Source organism: Coregonus clupeaformis, chromosome 18 (genome assembly GCF_020615455.1).
Source record: "Coregonus clupeaformis isolate EN_2021a chromosome 18, ASM2061545v1, whole genome shotgun sequence".
NCBI lineage: Eukaryota > Metazoa > Chordata > Actinopteri > Salmoniformes > Salmonidae > Coregonus > Coregonus clupeaformis.
This window is the reverse complement of record NC_059209.1, coordinates 25,405,494-25,423,682: the sequence shown is the minus strand read 5'-3', so window position 1 is coordinate 25,423,682 and position 18,189 is coordinate 25,405,494. Positions and strand designations below refer to the sequence as shown.

The 18,189-nt window shown below is 44.6% G+C and overlaps 1 protein-coding gene across 1 annotated transcript in view; it reads left to right on the top strand.

The window, feature by feature from the left end:
* LOC121530630 (polypeptide N-acetylgalactosaminyltransferase 9) overlaps window positions 1-17,830 on the top strand; it is a 116,930-nt gene extending 99,100 nt beyond the window's left edge. The window contains exons 8-12 of the mRNA XM_041835740.2: window positions 2,440-2,625; window positions 5,326-5,463; window positions 12,386-12,481; window positions 15,647-15,814; window positions 16,299-17,830. Of these exons, the coding sequence (XP_041691674.1) occupies window positions 2,440-2,625; window positions 5,326-5,463; window positions 12,386-12,481; window positions 15,647-15,814; window positions 16,299-16,445 (735 nt within the window). The 3' untranslated portion in view covers window positions 16,446-17,830. The remainder of the gene's footprint in view (window positions 1-2,439; window positions 2,626-5,325; window positions 5,464-12,385; window positions 12,482-15,646; window positions 15,815-16,298) is intronic.
* Window positions 17,831-18,189: the final 359 nt, after the last annotated feature.

The window sequence follows — 18,189 nt, the reverse complement described above, 5'->3', positions numbered from 1 at the left end:
TCTAGTGGAGCGCCATGGTTTCTTCAGGGTATATTTCTGCGGCATGCAGGCAGTTGTCTGTCTCCTTGTATTCTGAGCATGATGTAAATGTTGGGTTCAGTGGAATGTTAATGGTTTGGAACATCAGTTATGTTGTGATGATCGTCATTAAGAGACTCTCAGGGTGCTGGTGGCTCTGCAGTTTAAAAGACAGGAGAAGTTCATTACCATATGCTGTCCTCTAATGTCTTTCTGCTCTGGACAGAGATTTCATTTTAAGTTATTTCTCTCTCTCTCTGTAGTTGTGACTTCACTTTCCTTTTTATGCTGTAATTTTGTGTCTGGACAAGTCTCACTGCATTTTTTCAGGCCCGTACTCAATCAATACTTTCGGCAGTGATGGACGTTTTTCGCCAGGATGACACGCATTTACCGTCTGTTTTTATGTATTACCCCTTATGCACACGCAGACACTATTCAGCAGTAATCCAGTGTCAGGGTTTCTATGTGTCACAGGAAACTCTCCAGGGACACTCATATTTATGGGCCATTCCAACACACACCCATTTATCAGGTCCGTTTTCACCCACTTCAGCAGAAAATAATGGCCCGTGGAACCTAATTGCTGCATCAAGCAAACGCACTCCTTCGTAAAAAGATAAACAAGGAGGCAGCTATAACAGCTAACAGGAAATCCTGCAGATACAAATGTTTTCTCTGTCAGAGCCATTTACCGGTCCTCTAGTCTAGGCTATCAAACTGGCTACGGTTTTTACTAATGAAAATAGGTGCCCTGTCACCATTATGGAAAATCAGTGACATTGCTTTCCCTCTAGCAGGCTTTGGTGTAGGGGTAGATAGATATATTTATTTGACCATTTAAAACACAATACAACCACATGTGGATAATGCATTGAAAATCATTGAGGATGACACAAAACAGTTTGAAAACGTATTTCCATTGTGGTCCTCTTCCTGATTTGGCCTCGTTTTGAAGATTGCTCATTAAGAAATTCTAGTGGCCATGACTGAAGCCAATTGAGAGTTATCTTGGAGGTGTGGTTTGATATGGGTGTGTTATGTCCGCATATTGTACCCTGACAGGTACAGTTGTTTTTGTTTGTCCCTCCTGAGTCACCATAGCAACAACATAGCCACTTCCTCAAAATAGTCACTTCCTTAAAATAGTCCGAATGAATCTAAGATAAATCAAGAAAGCTGTAATTAATTTAGACGTTTTTGCCAAGGAGGTCCTAGTAACGCAATTTTACATGAGAACAATAACATGTCTGCAAGCTGTTAAACTATCGTAAATAAAGCTGCAAGCTACACGTTGTTTATCAGTGCCCAAAATCACTTGCTAGGTAGCTAAGTTCCAACTCTGTGTTTGTCAATGAAGCTAGCAAGTAGTAGCCAGCAGGCACATTGAGCAGCCAGGCCTCAATCAGCTTATCAAGTCACTGGCGAGTGGTGACGTGTGGGCTTCAGTGGCGTTCAATTTTTTACAACTTTCTCACTATCTTTTACAAGAGTGTGAGTCTGTCTGGCAGTGTTTCATAGGGAATCATGTTACAAAACAGGTCGTGGAAGGACACAAATGCTCACAAATGGGTTTTGGAATATTTTACAAGTTGCAGTTGTGATTGTCTCAATTCTCATTTTGCCCAAAAAAGGGGCAGATTCGAGCGATTGACACTATCAAACACATCAGCAAGTGGCCACTCCATAAAAGGCTTAGGGCCAAGGGTTATTTCAACATAAAATTGACGACGTGTTGTCTTATGTAAACAAGTCTGAGGCGCTGCGTAATGGGCAGGTCTGTCTCACTGTCTGGAGGTTTTGGCTGCTATGATTGGATAAAGCGCGTGCAGCTGATAGAGCGCAATCAGCACAGCTGCTTCTCTCGTGTTAGTGGGCACTGGGCAAGTGGGCATGATCATAGTCCATACCCAGTAAGTTGTGATGAACTCACAAAACTCAGTTTTGGATGAGACTGACTTTATGACCAAAATTATCCTATTTACACTTTGTAGTAAATTTCGACACTAGAATGAATGTTTCTGACTCATACCGATGCCACACAGGCTGTTTAAAACCAAAGGAGAGGGTTAAAACATTTACAAACATAAACACAGAAGGCCTAGGCTACACAGTAGAGCTAGCCTACTAGGCATACTTGGGTTACACATATAACACACAACAAAATAAAGGACAGGACAACATTGTCATAGCCATAGAGCAGGACTCCCTCAGTAGATCAGTGATCACAGTCTCCTAAACTAAAGTTAGAGGATGGCTTGATGATGGTGATGCAGTTCATGCCACATGAGGGTGATTCAGTTTGCTTGCCGACTCTGATGTTATCCTCGATCTCTGTCTAGCCTTTGATGCCAGGTGATGGTGATGGAGTTGGCTTGCTGCAGGGTCACTCTGTCTTCTCTCTGCTGTTCTCTCCTCTAGGTGTGGCAGTGTGGGGGGAGCATGGAGGTGCTGCCCTGCGCCAGAGTGGCGCACATCGAGCGGACCAAGAAGCCATACAACAACGACATTGACTACTACGCCAAGAGGAACGCCCTGCGGGCCGCCGAGGTCTGGATGGATGAGTACAAGTCCCATGTCTACATGGCCTGGAACATCCCCATGAATGTGAGTGTAACCATAGTCTCACAGCGCTTGACCTATGAAGAAACCTAGACTGGCTAGAGTCATGGCTTGTGTATCCATAGAAAAATTATTACATTCTATGACACAACAGGCATTCTATTTCTATTCTAAAGGAGGTGGTTCGATGAACCAAGCACGTGATGAGTAACCTTGGTTGAGACCTGAAGACTTGTGTTAACACAGTCTTATGGTTCACAACGCAGCTGGTCACAAGAGCCTGGCTGGTCTTTCACCCCACCCATCCATCCATCCCATCCTCACCACTTGTTCATTCAGACCAGCATCCTGTTCTGTGCCGAGCGGGGTGGGCCCCTCTAGACAGACTGCTAGGCCTCAATGGATATTCAGATTTCATTCCACTCGACCTTCAGAGCAGCTCAGTGAGATCTGAACGACGACGTCAGGCTCTGAGTGGTGGAGCGGAGCGAAGAGCTGAAACCAAATGAATGACTAATTTAATCAGTGCCACTTTCATACACATCAGTTAAGACATAATTGCTTTCAAGGGCCTTTGAATTAGGCGTGGAAAATAATAAACAGCTATTTTCAATAATAAATAAAAAGGGATTAATGGAGAATACTAATTGCCGTGTCTAGTACAGGAGTACTGCAATGATCTGAGTGGCACAGCGTGCAGTGACAATGCTTTAAAACATGGCCTGGTAGTAATTGTAATGTTTTCAAGACATTATTGTCATTAGAAACAAGCTTTGGATTGTGTTTCACTCAAACAAGGCCTCCTGTACAGGGGCACATTACGATAATGAGCCCAGGGAGGCCAATGCTTCTCTTAATATGGCAGAACGCTAATTCAAAACACAGGGCGAGGCACAATGGATACATGCAAGAGGACAGTAACTAAGACAGCACCCTATAGACAAACTGCCTCATTGCCCAACATTCTTCGTCCAATGTAATTACGAACACAGTGGTACAGCGCTCTATTAACCCTTTGTCCCATGGTGCAGAGTTATTTTGTGCGTAATGCTATAACTAATATATCTCCCATTCCCAACACCACACACACAGAATCACATAGTGTTGTTGTTGGTTAGGGAGGCTAGAGGAGAACACAATTACTCTGGTAGGAGGGCAGGGTCTATAATTCACTGTGATTACTACCATCATGTAGTCCAAACAACATCTCCCAAATGGAATGTATCTGTTATAGCTAATCCAAATAACAGGGGACAGGGGAATGCCTGTGCTCATTATTCACAAATATTAAAATATGGCTGATACCCGTGGCTGGCAGTAGTGAAGTATGCTTAAAGGCCCAGTGCAATCCAAAACATGATTTTCCTGTGTTTTGTATACACTGAGTAATATTATAACTCCTAATATTAAGTACAACCCCTTTTGCCCTCAGAACAGCCTTAATTTGTCGAGGCATGGACTACAAGGTGTAGAAAGCATTCCACAGGGATGCTGGCCCATGTTGACTCCAATGCTTCCCACAGTTGTGTCAAGTTGGCTGGAAGTTATTTGGGTGGTGGACCATTCTTGATACACATGGGAAACTGTTGAGCGTGAAAACCCCAGCAGTGTTGCAGTTCTTGTCACACTCAAACCTGTGCGCCTGGCACCTACTTCCATACCCTTTCAAAGGCACTTAAATATTTTGTCTTGCCCTTTCACTCTCTGAGTGGCACACATACACAATCCATGTCTCAATTGTCTCAAGGCTTAAAATCCTTCTTTAACCTGTCTCCTCCCCTTCATCTACACTGATTGAAGTGGATTTAACAGGTGACATCAATAAGGGATCATAGCTTTCACCTGGATTCACCTGGTCAGTTTATATCATAGAAAGAACAGTGTTTTGTACACTCAGTGTATATTTCCACACTATGAGGTTGGAATAATACTCAGAAATTGTGAAAATGCTGATAATGCCCTTTTAGTGTAAGAGCCTTTTGAAAAGACAGCCTGAAATTTCAGCCTGTTTTGGTGAGTTTTGGCCTGCCTTGTTACATCACAAGACCAATAAGAGTTCCAAAACCTCTCTGCCAATAACAGCTAGTTTTCTGTTTCCCCCTCCCCACTCAGACCACTCCCAGTCAGTCTTAGCAAAATTCTTGCTTAAGAAATTGCTCTTTGCTAAGAAGCTATTTATTTTGTATTTTTTGCCGTTTTAATTGAAACCAATCACAGTAAGGTACTTAATTGTTACCAACAAATTATTTGATGTTGAGAAAACCAACGGCTGCATTGGACCTTTAAGGTTTAGAAACAGTGAGTCTTTCTCTTAATGAGGCAGTGCATGTCTGCTGTGGAGGCCAGGGCACAGTGCAGAGCTCAGAGCAGAGCAGAGCAGAGCAGTTATTAAGCATTCCCCAAATCAGTTTGGGAAGCCACCTCCATGCACAATGCTGCCCGGCATGGCAGGGCCGTGAACACTCATAATTAAGCAGCTGATTAGAATTTGCACAGCATACTGTCATGTCTAATGAAAGAACAATGAGTGTCCCACATGACAGCCTCCATCCATCCATCTCTTAACCAAACACTCTTCTTCTCTCAGGCTCCTTCTTTTCTTTTCTTTTCATTTTTTCTACCCTTTTTCCCTCCAGCAATCTTTTGAGGCCTCCATTTTTCTAACTACATAAAGTGTAGTCATATGTTGCTTATCTTAAGTAATTGTGTCCTGGTTTAATGTGATTTCTCCCTGTCTGCTACCAGAACCCTGGGGTTGACTATGGGGACGTGTCTGAGCGGGTGGCCTTGAGGAAGAGGCTGCAGTGTCGAAGCTTCCGTTGGTACCTGGAGAATGTCTACCCAGAGATGCGCATCTACAACAACACCATCACGTATGGGGAGGTGAGACATTCCCTATTCACTATCAATAATAGGTTTACAATACAAAAACAGAAGCAGGTTTTGAGTGGAATACATATACTGGATGTAGTGGAATACCGGTACTGGATTTAGTGGAATACCTGTTTTGGATATAGTGGAATACCTGTACTGGATATAGTGGAATACCTGTACTGGATGTAGTGGAATACCTGTATTGGATATAGTGGAATACCTGTACTGGATGTAGTGGAATACCTGCACTGGATGTAGTGGAATACCTGTACTGGATTCAATTTTCACAACACTGTTAGGCCTACTGCTGCTAGGTAGCTCTCTCTCTGCTCTCTCCCTCCCCTCTGTCTGTCCTTGATTGCAGGAGTGAAGTCTGGTGTGCGGGAGTCAGGGTTCCAGCTGCAGCTCATTCACCATAATCACCTCAGCCTTTAAGACCCGGTCAAACTTACCACTCATCGTCAGATCATAGTCAAGACTACCATATATTTGGAACCTGACTCCTGCCTCCGCTTCACTCCTGCCACCACCATCCTGCTCTATACTACCGGACCTCTCTTTTGGACTCACCACGGACACTAGGACATTACGGTACCACACCTGCCCTGACCTGGATCTGTTACCCTCCCTGTAACCTGGACTTGCTCATCCCCTATTATTGGAAACCTGGATTATTGAACATTTTAAATAAACCTGTTAAACCTTCTCTGGCTTGGTGTACTTGTCTGCATTTGGGTTCTAATACTGGTAAATCATAACAGTATGATCTGACCATCATGAACCCAGCAGACAGTAGCTCGGATACCACCCCAGAGTGCACTCAAATTTGGACTGCCATAGCCAATCAGGGCATTTTACTTGGCCAACATGATACCCTGTTTAAGACGATTGCTGAGGACAGTCAGGTGCTGCTTAATCAGGTTCAATTACTCACCAATCAAGTGTCTGCCCTTACTACCCCTTCAGCTCAGATCAGAGAGCCTTTTGTTCCTGCTCCAGAGCGCTATGACGGGAACATGGGAACCTGTGGCGATTTTTTGACTCAATGCTCGTTAGTGTTTGAACAACAGCCCCTCACCTACGCCTCAGAAAGAGCCCGTATTGCCTACCTTATCAACTCTACTAGCGGTTCCGCTCGTGCCTGGGGATCCGCGGTCTGGGAGAGTCAGTCGGACATTTGCAACGCTTACGTTGCCTTCACCACTGAGATGAGGAAGGTTTTTGACCACCCCGTACGAGGCAAGGAGGCTGCGAAACGGTTGTTTTCTCTTCGGCAGGGGGCTCGCAGTGTGGCGGAGATGGCAGTGGAGTTTCGGACTTTAGCAGCAGTGAGTGGTTGGAATGACGAGTCATTACAAGGAGTGTTCATCAATGCTTTGTCTGAGATTTTAAAAGATGAATTGGTGTCATATGATGAATCGCCTACGCTGGATAATCTTATTTCACTCACCATCAGGTTGGATAATCGGATTCGGGAGCGCCGCCGGGAGAGGAGTGTTAGTTCCAAGCAACCTGTCTGTCATCAACAAACTCCTCCCCGCATCTTCCCTACGGAGAAAGCCGTGTCTTCCCGAGTCGATACGAGGAGCACTGAACCCGAAGCCATGGAGGTGGGTCGGTACGGTTGTCCTCAGAGGAGCGTGCACGTCGCATTCAGGCTCGGGTCTGCCTGTATTGTGGAGAAGCTGGTCATTTCGTTCCTTCCTGCCCAATTCGTCCGGGAAAAGGGCCGGCTCATCATTAATGGGAGAAGTTTTGGTGAGCCGAGCAGCGGATTCTTCCTCTTCTCCCGCATTCTGCTCCAGGCATCCCTCCAGTGGCAGTTCCAGAATCTCTCTGTTAGTGCGCTGATTGACTCTGGTGCAGACGAAAGCTTTTTGGATAGAGAGTGGGCTCAACAAATGGATTTGGAGACTGTTCCTATGGACTGTCCGCTGCAGGCTAAGGGTCTGAATGGACAATTGTTGACCCATATTACCCATCAGACTGTTCCTGTTTGTCTTAGAGTGTCGGGAAATCATCAGGAGAACATTCAATTCCATATTATCGACTGCCCACAGACCCCTCTGGTCCTTGGTATCCCCTGGCTCATAAGACACAATCCACACATTGATTGGGTGACAGGTAGAATTGTTTCATGGAGCACATTTTGTCATGTGAATTGTTTGTGTTCTGCTCTGACTCCTGCCAGTACTGTGCCTCGACCTCCACTGGAGTCCATGGATCTTTCTAATGTTCCTGACGTGTATCATGACCTGGCATCCGTTTTCTGCAAACACAGAGCTACTTCTCTTCCTCCTCACCGGCCTTACGACTGCGCCATTGACCTCCAGCCAGGAGCCCCGCTCCCCAGCAGTCGCCTGTACAATCTCTCCCGGCCGGAGACGGAGGCTATGGAGAACTACATTCGGGACTCCTTGGCGGCAGGTATTATGCGTCCTTCCTCGTCACCTGTAGGAGCGGGATTCTTTTTGTTGCTAAGAAGGATAAGACCCTCAGACCCTGTATTGATTACCGTGGACTTAACAACATCACCATTAAGAACAAGTATTCTCTGCCTTTGATTAATTCTGCTTTTCCCCTCCTTCATGGTGCTACCATCTTTACGAGACTGGATCTACGAAATGCGTATCACCTGGTGCGCATTCGTAAGGGTGATGAATGGAAGACTGCCTTCAACACACCCTTGGGACATTTTGAGTATCTGGTTATGCCTTTTGGGTTGTCTAATGCCCCTGCTGTTTTTCAGGCACTAGTCAATGATGTCCTTCGGGACATGTTGAATCGGTTTGTTTTTGTCTATCTGGATGATATCTTGATTTTCTCAGAGTCCTCCCAGGAACATGAACTGCATGTGCGCCAGGTGTTGCAAAGGTTGTTGGAGAACAAACTGTTTGTGAAGATGGAGAAATGTGAATTTCATGTGTCTGAGACCTCTTTTTTGGGTTACATCATCGCTCAGGGGGAGTTGCGGATGGACCCAGCTAAGATCTCTGCTGTCACGGACTGGCCAGCCCCCTCTACCCGCAAAACAACTTCAACGATTTCTGGGGTTTGCGAACTTCTATAGGAGGTTCATCAAGGACTACAGCCGCATTGCGGCGCCACTCACCGCTCTCACCTCCATCTCACGACCGTTCGCTTGGAATGAAGGGGGCCGAATCAGCGTTCGAAGAACTGAAACATCGCTTCGCCTCGGCTCCCATTCTGATGCAGCCGGACCCCGACCGCCAGTTTGTCGTGGAGGTGGATGCATCCGACACTGGGGTAGGTGCGGTGTTGTCACAGCGTTCTTCTGAAGATAACAAACTGCATCCCTGTGCTTTTCTCTCAAGGAAACTTTCTCAGGCAGAGAGGAATTATGATGTTGGCAATCGTGAACTGCTCGCCGTTAAGCTGGCTCTCGAGGAGTGGCGACATTGGTTGGAGGGGGCGGAACAACCCTTCATCGTTTGGACGGATCATAAGAATCTGGCTTACCTCCAGTCAGCGAAGCAGCTCAACCCCCGTCAAGCCAGGTGGGCACTATTTTTTGGGAGATTCAATTTTTCTCTGTCTTACCGTCCTGGGTCACGCAACGTCAAGCCTGACGCCCTGTCTCGTGTTCATTCGGCTGTTGATACTGGTAGTAACCCTGAACCCATTTTGCCTCCTACCTGCAGTATTGCGGTCGTCACATGTGACATCGAGGGGATTGTTAGACAGGCTCAACATCATCAAGCTGACCCTGGGAGGGGTCCTCCTAACCGGATGTTTGTCCCTGAGTCTGCTCGCTCCCAGGTACTTCAGTGGGCTCACTCGTCTCCCCTTACCTGTCACCCTGGAGTTTCGCGGACCCTTGACTTTGTGCGACGGAAGTTCTGGTGGGCCACGATGGAGGCGGACACTCGAGCCTTCATTGCTGCTTGTACGGTATGTGCACGAAGTAAGAACTCCACCCAGGCCAGCGCTGGTCATCTACGACCTCTACCTATACCCAGCCGGCCCTGGTCGCATATCGCTATGGATTTTGTCACTGGACTTCCCCCTCGTCTGGAAAGACTGTAATTCTTACGGTGATTGATCGTTTTTCTAAGTTCGCTCATTTTTGGCCCTACCTAAACTGCCCACTGCCAGAGAGACGGCTGATATTTTGGTTGAACATGTGTTCCGCTCTCATGGTCTACCCACGGATATTGTCTCTGACAGGGGTCCCCAGTTTGTCTCCCAGGTGTGGAAAGCTTTCTGTAAAGCTTTGGGCATTACATCCAGCCTGTCCTCTGGATATCACCCCCAGACCAACGGGCAAGCCGAGAGAGCGAACCAGGAGATGGAGACCGCTCTTCGCTGTGTCACAGGGTCTAACCCTGGGTCATGGAGCTCCATGCTCCCCTGGGTGGAATATGCTCATAACACCTTGACTAACGCTTCCTCTGGTTTGTCTCCTTTTCTGTGTGCTCTGGGTTATCAACCTCCCCTGTTCCCTTCTCAAGAGAGGGAACTGGCGGTACCCTCGGTGCAGTCCCACATGCGCCGCTGCTTCAAGGTCTGGAGGAAGGCCAGGGTAGCTCTGTCCCGAGCTTCGGCGTACATGCAGAGGCAAGCCAACCGTCACCGGTCCCAGGCTCCCGGTTACTCTCCTGGTCAAGAGGTATGGCTGAAGTCACGGGACCTTCCATTGAAGGTGGAGTCTAAGAAGATGGCGCCTCGTTTTATAGGACCGTTCAAGATACTGTCTATTGTTAACCCCTGCGCGGTTAAGCTACAGCTTCCTGCCTCCCTACGGGTTCATTCCACCTTTCATGTTTCCCAGATTAAGCCTGTGTCGGTTAGCCATCTGTGCCCGCCCTCTCGTCCCCTCCTCCGCCCAGGATCGTGGGTGGGGGTCCGGTCTACACTGTCCGGCGACTTCTGGATGTTCGCCGCCGGGGTCGTGGTTTCCAGTACCTGGTGGATTGGGAGGGTTATGGTCCTGAGGAACGTTCCTGGGTGCCCAGGAGCTTCATTGTGGATCCTGCTCTGGTCCGAGAGTTTCATAGGTTACATCCCGATAAACCCTGTCGGCCGCCAGGTGGCGTCCGTAGAGGGGGGTACTGTTAGGCCTACTGCTGCTAGGTAGCTCTCTCTCTGCTCTCTCCCTCCCCTCTGTCTGTCCTTGATTGCAGGAGTGAAGTCTGGTGTGCGGGAGTCAGGGTTCCAGCTGCAGCTCATTCACCATAATCACCTCAGCCTTTAAGACCCGGTCAAACTTACCACTCATCGTCAGATCATAGTCAAGACGACCATATATTTGGAACCTGACTCCTGCCTCCGCTTCACTCCTGCCACCACCATCCTGCTCTATACTACCGGACCTCTCTTTTGGACTCACCACGGACACTAGGACATTACGGTACCACACCTGCCCTGACCTGGATCTGTTACCCTCCCTGTAACCTGGACTTGCTCATCCCCTATTATTGGAAACCTGGATTATTGAACATTTTAAATAAACCTGTTAAACCTTCTCTGGCTTGGTGTACTTGTCTGCATTTGGGTTCTAATACTGGTAAATCATAACACAACACAATACAAAAACAGATGTAATATGTGCAGTCTACTGTGTGTTTGAAGACAATAACATTCTATAAAGAATAAAAACATCACATTAGTTTGCCAAGAGCTCATTCATTCATCAACCCACACATTCTTGAAATCTCCTCTTCTGTTGAATTATCTTGTCTCTTGCAGTGATTGCAGGGTGTGCTTTGTTGTAAGGAATGTTTCAGTATAAGAAGCAGTGTTTGCTTTAATCTCACATACAGTGTTAGGCAAGCTATGTTCAAATACTGTATGCACAAGCAATCTATCATCGACAGTGTATTTCATCCCGTCTGCACTTCAAAGATTACATGTTGAAGGGAAATTAATTAATTCACAGGGAGTCATCGGAAGGTAAAGGTATCATGTTTCCATAGCAACACGGCGCAGCTACAAGATTCAATGCAATTTCCCCTTAATGAGATTTAATTAAACAGTTATTACCTTTCAGTGCCTACTTGATTGTTTTGGGCTCGACTGCTCAACCCTTCACAGCGGAAAAGATTATGACAGGACGAGAAATTGAATGCAAGAAGTCAGACAGTCAATTCGGGAATCATTGTAAAATAAAAGTTAAGCCTTTTACTTATTGATTTCAAAATCAGAGAAGGGGAAGAAAATCAATAAGCCTTTTCAAATATGTGGCCGGCATATATCAGAAGTAAACTACAGATTCATCAAGCAGCACAATGTTGGTGGCCCTGGTTTTTCTCCAATCTTGATATGTATGCTCTCTATGCCGGTGTCTTGCAAAATGATTCCTCAAAGCAGCTCCCATTTAGGTGGCACTATTTTAAATCTGCGACAAGCAACGGAACAGTTACCTTGTGTTGCCATAGCGCAGCAGCTGAAGCTCATCTGTCATTGGAACCTCAGCTGCACCCCCTGCACTGACCAGACCAGCAGAGCGGAACCTATCTGACAACACAACATGATAGATATCTTCACAGGGTGGAAATAAAGTGATACACATTCAAATCACATACCTCCACAAACACATACCTCCACTAACACACACTACCATCTGGACTAGGAGTCTAGGAGATTGAAGAGGTTTTTGTTGCTTACATGATACCCTATCGTAGATTAAAATTACATCTCTCATCACTATAGTGTGTAGATGATTTCTTTATGAGACATTGTGAGATGACAAAGTGCCATTGCATTTGCTAAGGGACAGATTTACTAAGAGTTACCTTTTACAGTATTTTCTAGACCAGAGGTTCTAAAAAATTATAGAAAAGGTGTTGGATAAGATTGTTATAACAACAGATTTGAGTTTATACCATTTATTCCCTTCTGAAAATAACAAATGCTAACTTTAACCTGAATCAGGAACAATAAGGTCTCTGTGTTGTCTGTTGTGTTGCAGGTCAGAAACAGTAAGGCCAGTGGCTACTGTCTGGACCAGGGATCAGAGGACGATGACAAAGCCATCCTCTACCCCTGTCATGGAATGTCCTCACAGGTTAGCAGATTTCACTCCAATTCTCTTTGGTATATTTACAAATAATATAAAGACTCCTTTTCTTCACTAAATAGCAGGGTTTGAGCATTATTCTTACATTATACAGTGTAATGCCATGGGATGACACTCATCTCATTATTGACAGCCAAGCAAAATAACATTTCATTTTGGGGAAAAAGCTCAGAATTGTGAATATATTCTGCTAAATGTGGTTTTAAGAAGTCTAGGCACTACAAAGTCCTCCTGGAGTGGAAGTAATTAATCAGCTAATAGCTTTTTGCTTTCTTATTTGTTTGTTCTAATATTCTAATCCATGGCCTCTAGAACCCCCTGAAAGTTCCATTAGAGAATGTTCACTAGGTGCTGACCTGTGAGTGTCAGGGCAAAAGGGGCTTTGCCACTATTTTTGTTGTGCACATGCAGCAAAACAAAGCTCACGCCTGAGAAACAATCATGCAAATATTATTCATGGCTGATTTTTTCCCCCCTCCAGATGCGGAGTGACATGTTTATTATCAGTCGCATGCTGAATATAAATAAATTGTTGAGCACTGGCTGGCACTTTCCTCCTGCCCTCCTTCTGAGAGAGCTCAGTGCAGTCTAGTAATGTAAAGCTACATCAAGTATTTAATCCTAACCTCAGGGGAAATAAACAAATGGAAATGAATTTTATGCCATTGTATCATTAGATTACAACGATGACTGGCACTACGCTACGACACAGGACCCAATTCCATTTTTGGAGCCGTTTAGATTTTACTGAACCTATCCAAATACGTATGAAAAATGTAATTGTGCTGAATAAATCTTTTTTGCACCTCTTAAAAATGTGTCTGTTTCCACCATGCCTCCTGTAAGGATATTTAAAACCAGGAGGACAATGGCACACCTTGTCCATTTGGGCTAATCCTAATATAGGGCATGGCAGAGGATGGAGGTTCCAGGCCCAGGGTCTCCCCACTCAACCTCCCAGCAGGAATCCCAGCTATGTATGGTGTACATGGAGCACTGGATGTTGCTCCCTGTTTTCTGTTTGCACCACTTATGCTAAGAGGCCTCTTAAGTCCCCAGCCAGGGGCTCTGTAGTAGTCATGGTCTGCATCCCAAATCACACCCTTTCCCCTATATTGTGCACTACGTTTGACCAGGGCCCATAGGGAATAGGGTGCCATTTGGGACACAAACAGGGTGTTTCACATCACACACTGGTCTCCTGCTGTGGCTCAGCCCCCATAGGGAGAGGACATGTCCTGTGTTCTGTCCAGGCTACTGTACTGTACGGTGAGCCTGCCTGCCTGGGCCATACATGTAACATAAGCCTGCATGGCCCCTCTCACAGTACAGTAATCTCAGTGGGACATTGTAGCTCAGTTGGTAGAGCATGGTGCTTGCAACGCAAGGGTTGTGGATTCGTTTCCCGCGGGGGGCAGTATGAAAAATGTATGCACTCACTAATTGTAAGTCGCTCTGGATAAGAACGTCTGCTAAATTACTAAAATGTAAATTGGATCACATTGCAGTGCTGTCGCTCCTTGGTAGAGCGAGGGGCGTAGGGGGGATTACCGTTGCAGGAGGTCTACCTCTGAAATACTTCCTCCTATACAATAACACACAAACATCATTTACTGTGCTCTACCCCTCCTGTGTTAATGAGCCAATTGGTGAACACATGATTAGCCTGACCCAAAGAGGCTCCCCCCCAAACCTTATGGCGCCAAGAAAGTAATCGAGCATCAGCTTCTAATATAATGCTTTGCAAACAGGTTGATTGGCTTGGCAGAATAATTTCCTTATGTTGGCTAATTATTTTTAATAGTAAAATTTTAACTGCATTAGGAAATAAAGGCATCCACTCCGTAACGCTGTCAACACATTTTAACAGGGATTATATGTCTTTGGCCTGTGCCCAGTTCTCGTTTACACTACTCATAAATCATATTTTGACGCCATTTACTACACATTACACAACCGTAAACACTAGGATGGAAAATCCTTTTTAGGTATTTTGAAGGAAGAAAAACCAAGAGTGAAATGAATGAATTACAAAATAAATCACTTAATCGTTTAAGGTCTATTAGCCTTGCTGTCAGGCAGGAACCCACTTCCAAACTGAAGTTTGCAGCAGGCAACATATAGTTTAAAAAACCTTTCTTGGTATTTGAAACACTTTCTCTTGGTATTTCGATAGAAATAGTGAAAAGACAATCAGCCACAGGACCTTAACCAGGCCCAAGGTACTACACTTTTTTTAAAATTCTAACCATAGCCTCCTTCGAACAAGAGTACCTTGAAAAGTCTGGACAAAGACGTGGTGAACCCATTCCATATTTTTCATATGTTCCAAATTGGTGTCTCTTAATCTTTATAAGGTTTCTATGAGTGCAGCCTTCTGCTAAAAGAGCACTCCCAGTCACCTTCAGTCATAGCTACAGTACAGCCTGTTACCCCCACATGAACTGGCTGGTATATCGTTTATCCAGCTCTGAGTATATCAACCGGAAGCTATCAGCAGCCATTCATTCAGCTGCAAGGCTCACATATTGTCCATCTAAGCCAAGTCATCAACAGTATGGGTTCAAAAGCATTCAGTTACATTGATCGACCTCCTCTTGTTCTGGTTCATACAGTTACGTGTAGCTCCGTTACAATACCCCCGCTTAGCTGGATGACTGTGGAACAATGGAGAAGAGCAGCATTTCACAGTGTGTGTCAAGTGGGCTATATTGAAGACCCCCCTATCTTTGGCATCTAATTTCTGTGAGAGGATCAGTGTAATGAATAATAGATGTTAACTCTACTGTATCCTTATGTAAAAGATATGAGGCACAGACATACACCATTTCATGTACTGGATTAAACATCTAGGGATCATGTTTGGTTGGGAAAATCTTTAGCATTAATTAACTATATACTCTCTATCTGTATATAATGCCCTAGGAAAGCCACATAATAGACTTAGCTCCAAAAATATTTAAGATAATTGAAGTCTGCATACGGTTAATGAATTTGCTCATTGGATGATGAAAATACCTTCCGGTGCACTGCAATATCTATGAACTACTTGCCAATTTTATTTGCAGCATTTACTCAAATGTGCAGTATTTTGGATCCATGCTTATTTTTGCTACAATCAAATGAACTGCCTGATGTTCATCTCTGTTTCAGCTTGCCCGTTACTCAACAGAGGGGCTTCTACAGCTAGGACCCCTAGGGTCGACCACCTTTCTGCCTGACACCAAATGTCTCATCGACGACGGAAGAGGGCGCACGCCCAGCTTGAAAAAATGTGACTCTGTTTCGCGGGTTTCCCAGAGGCTGTGGGATTTTACACAGGTAAAAACAAAAACACAAATCAAATAATTGATCAATGTTTCTGAAAAGAGCCTCTGGCTTCTTTGGAATAACTGAGTCATGTAATGCATACATATAGAGACATTGAGGTAAATTACATTGTTATTTATAATAGGATGAGCCATGTGTTAAATGTTAGATTAAATGTGGTTGCTGCTGGTAAAGGTCCCTCCATTGCAGAAGACTATGCAAAATCCCACTGAGTCATAGCAAAACACATTTCCCACATTAATTCAGTGCATTCGCATTCACAACTGGCTCATGGCCGAAGGAATAGAAGGATAATAACAATGTGGATTCTACTCTGAAGTGTTCCTGTACTGAGTATAATAACACTATTTGAACCATAATATCTACCATCAGGATTATGGAGAGTGATTTGAGGTTACGCAAAGTTATTTGGAAGAATGTGTTCTTTTTCAATCTCAGTGTTTCTGATATGATCTTTTCCCATCTTGTTTTACAGAATGGTCCAATCATCAGCAGGGACACTGGACGGTGCCTGGAGGTGGAGATGTCCAAAGATGCCAACTTCGGCCTTCGACTGGTGGTGCAGAGGTGTTCTGGTCAAAAGTGGATGATACGGAACTGGATAAAGCATCCGAGGCATTGAGGCAAGACATTATCTCTGAGAAAATAATACCATTTCAGTCTTGGAGGGCAAACCCATGGACAGACAGTCAGAGAGCATTCCATATGAGATAGCTATAGGCCCTTCGACTGATGAGATGAGTAGTTCACAGTGTGTGGACTCTTCTATGGACTGTGTGCACTGTGCCCTCCCCTTAGGGCAAAGAGCTTTCAACTGCTGAATATATGTTTTCAGCTGAGCTGGGGGTCAAACATGGAGAGCATACCATAGGCCTACAGCGAGCTATACAGTACTGTTTGAAATGCTCTACATTTTTACAGAACATCCACCTATGTACAAAAATAATAATAAGACACTGGAATGCAACTCCCAAGGGGGTTCAACACTGACAATGACAAGCAATGTGTTTTTGGTATAAAGCCAATCCCAGGAATCTTTGCAGATCAAAAGATGAAATTGCTTATCAGTCACCATATCAACATATAATTACTTCAGGCTATCATTTGGAGAATTGCTTTGGACATTTCACTATCCTGTTAAGAGATTTAATATGCTTCAAAAAGCTGTTCGTCCTCCTGATGAACTGATCAGGATGCAAAGCAACTACTGTTCTCACAAATACAAAAGGATATTATTTTCTCTTTTTCTTTTTGACTGTATTGCTCGCCACTGATTATCAGAGCAATAACGTGCCTTTTTCCATCCTTATGCTTCATCTGACCAGGGAATGTCAATTCCACAAGCATGTACAAATGAGTTTAAAGTAATTAATATATAAACCAATGTAAAGATGTCTAAATAATAGTAATATATTGTAAAATTCTAATTGGTATTAGTCCTCCAAGAACAGTTAGGATAATAAAATGTTTTTATGATGACCCAGGAGTATATTTTGTAAAACTGGATTCATTCAAGAATTCTAGATTTTAAACCATTGTTCACAGAGCCAGGTAGTGTACATATTGGAACATTTCAAGATTTCTAAAGATGTTCCTTACCCACAATGCTGTTCACTGCATGTTACATGGAAGCCAGGGCCTATTTTTACAGATGTAAAGACAGATGCTGGTGGTTGTTTGACAGCAAAAGCACAATTACCTGCCTTTGTTGTGTTTCCACTTACAGCCTCCTACTGGATTCTGGCCTCACAGCTCTCTAATCGTTAAAATCCACCCACAGGATCACAGGTCTTCACAAAGTACTGAAAGCGTTCCAATTTATTACGCTCAGCAAGAAACTCTTTCCCCACTGTATTTTCTGATGCCCGGACAACTTTGAAGAAAAATAATTTTCTCTAAACCTTTTTGGTGCCATATTTTGTGCCTCATTCATTCTAATGAATGGTCAAAATGCAGAGGTGCAAATTAAATTGCTGCAATTGCTGTGACATAAAATGTTCTTGACAATTGGATTATCTTTTTTAAAGCTGTTGAATGCTGTTATTACATGCAAGATATGTCTTTGAATGTCATCTATCCTCCAAGCCCAGGGGCCAGATACTGTGCGCAGCACCAGGCAGGCAGACGTTCCTCCTCCAATAAGAATGGCCATTATATCCACCTGTGTGCTCCTGAGGCCAGTTTTAATTTGGTTTCTTGCTGGTTCACCACCAGCGATAGCTGGAGCTCTCGTGTCACGCCACGCTTCTTCTCCTCTAATCATTTCATAAAAGCAATGCATAATTTCTGTCCTCTAAAAATGTCGCTTTCCACTGCAATATCCTATTCAAATGCCAGCAAGATTTACAAACACCACTGATAAGCCA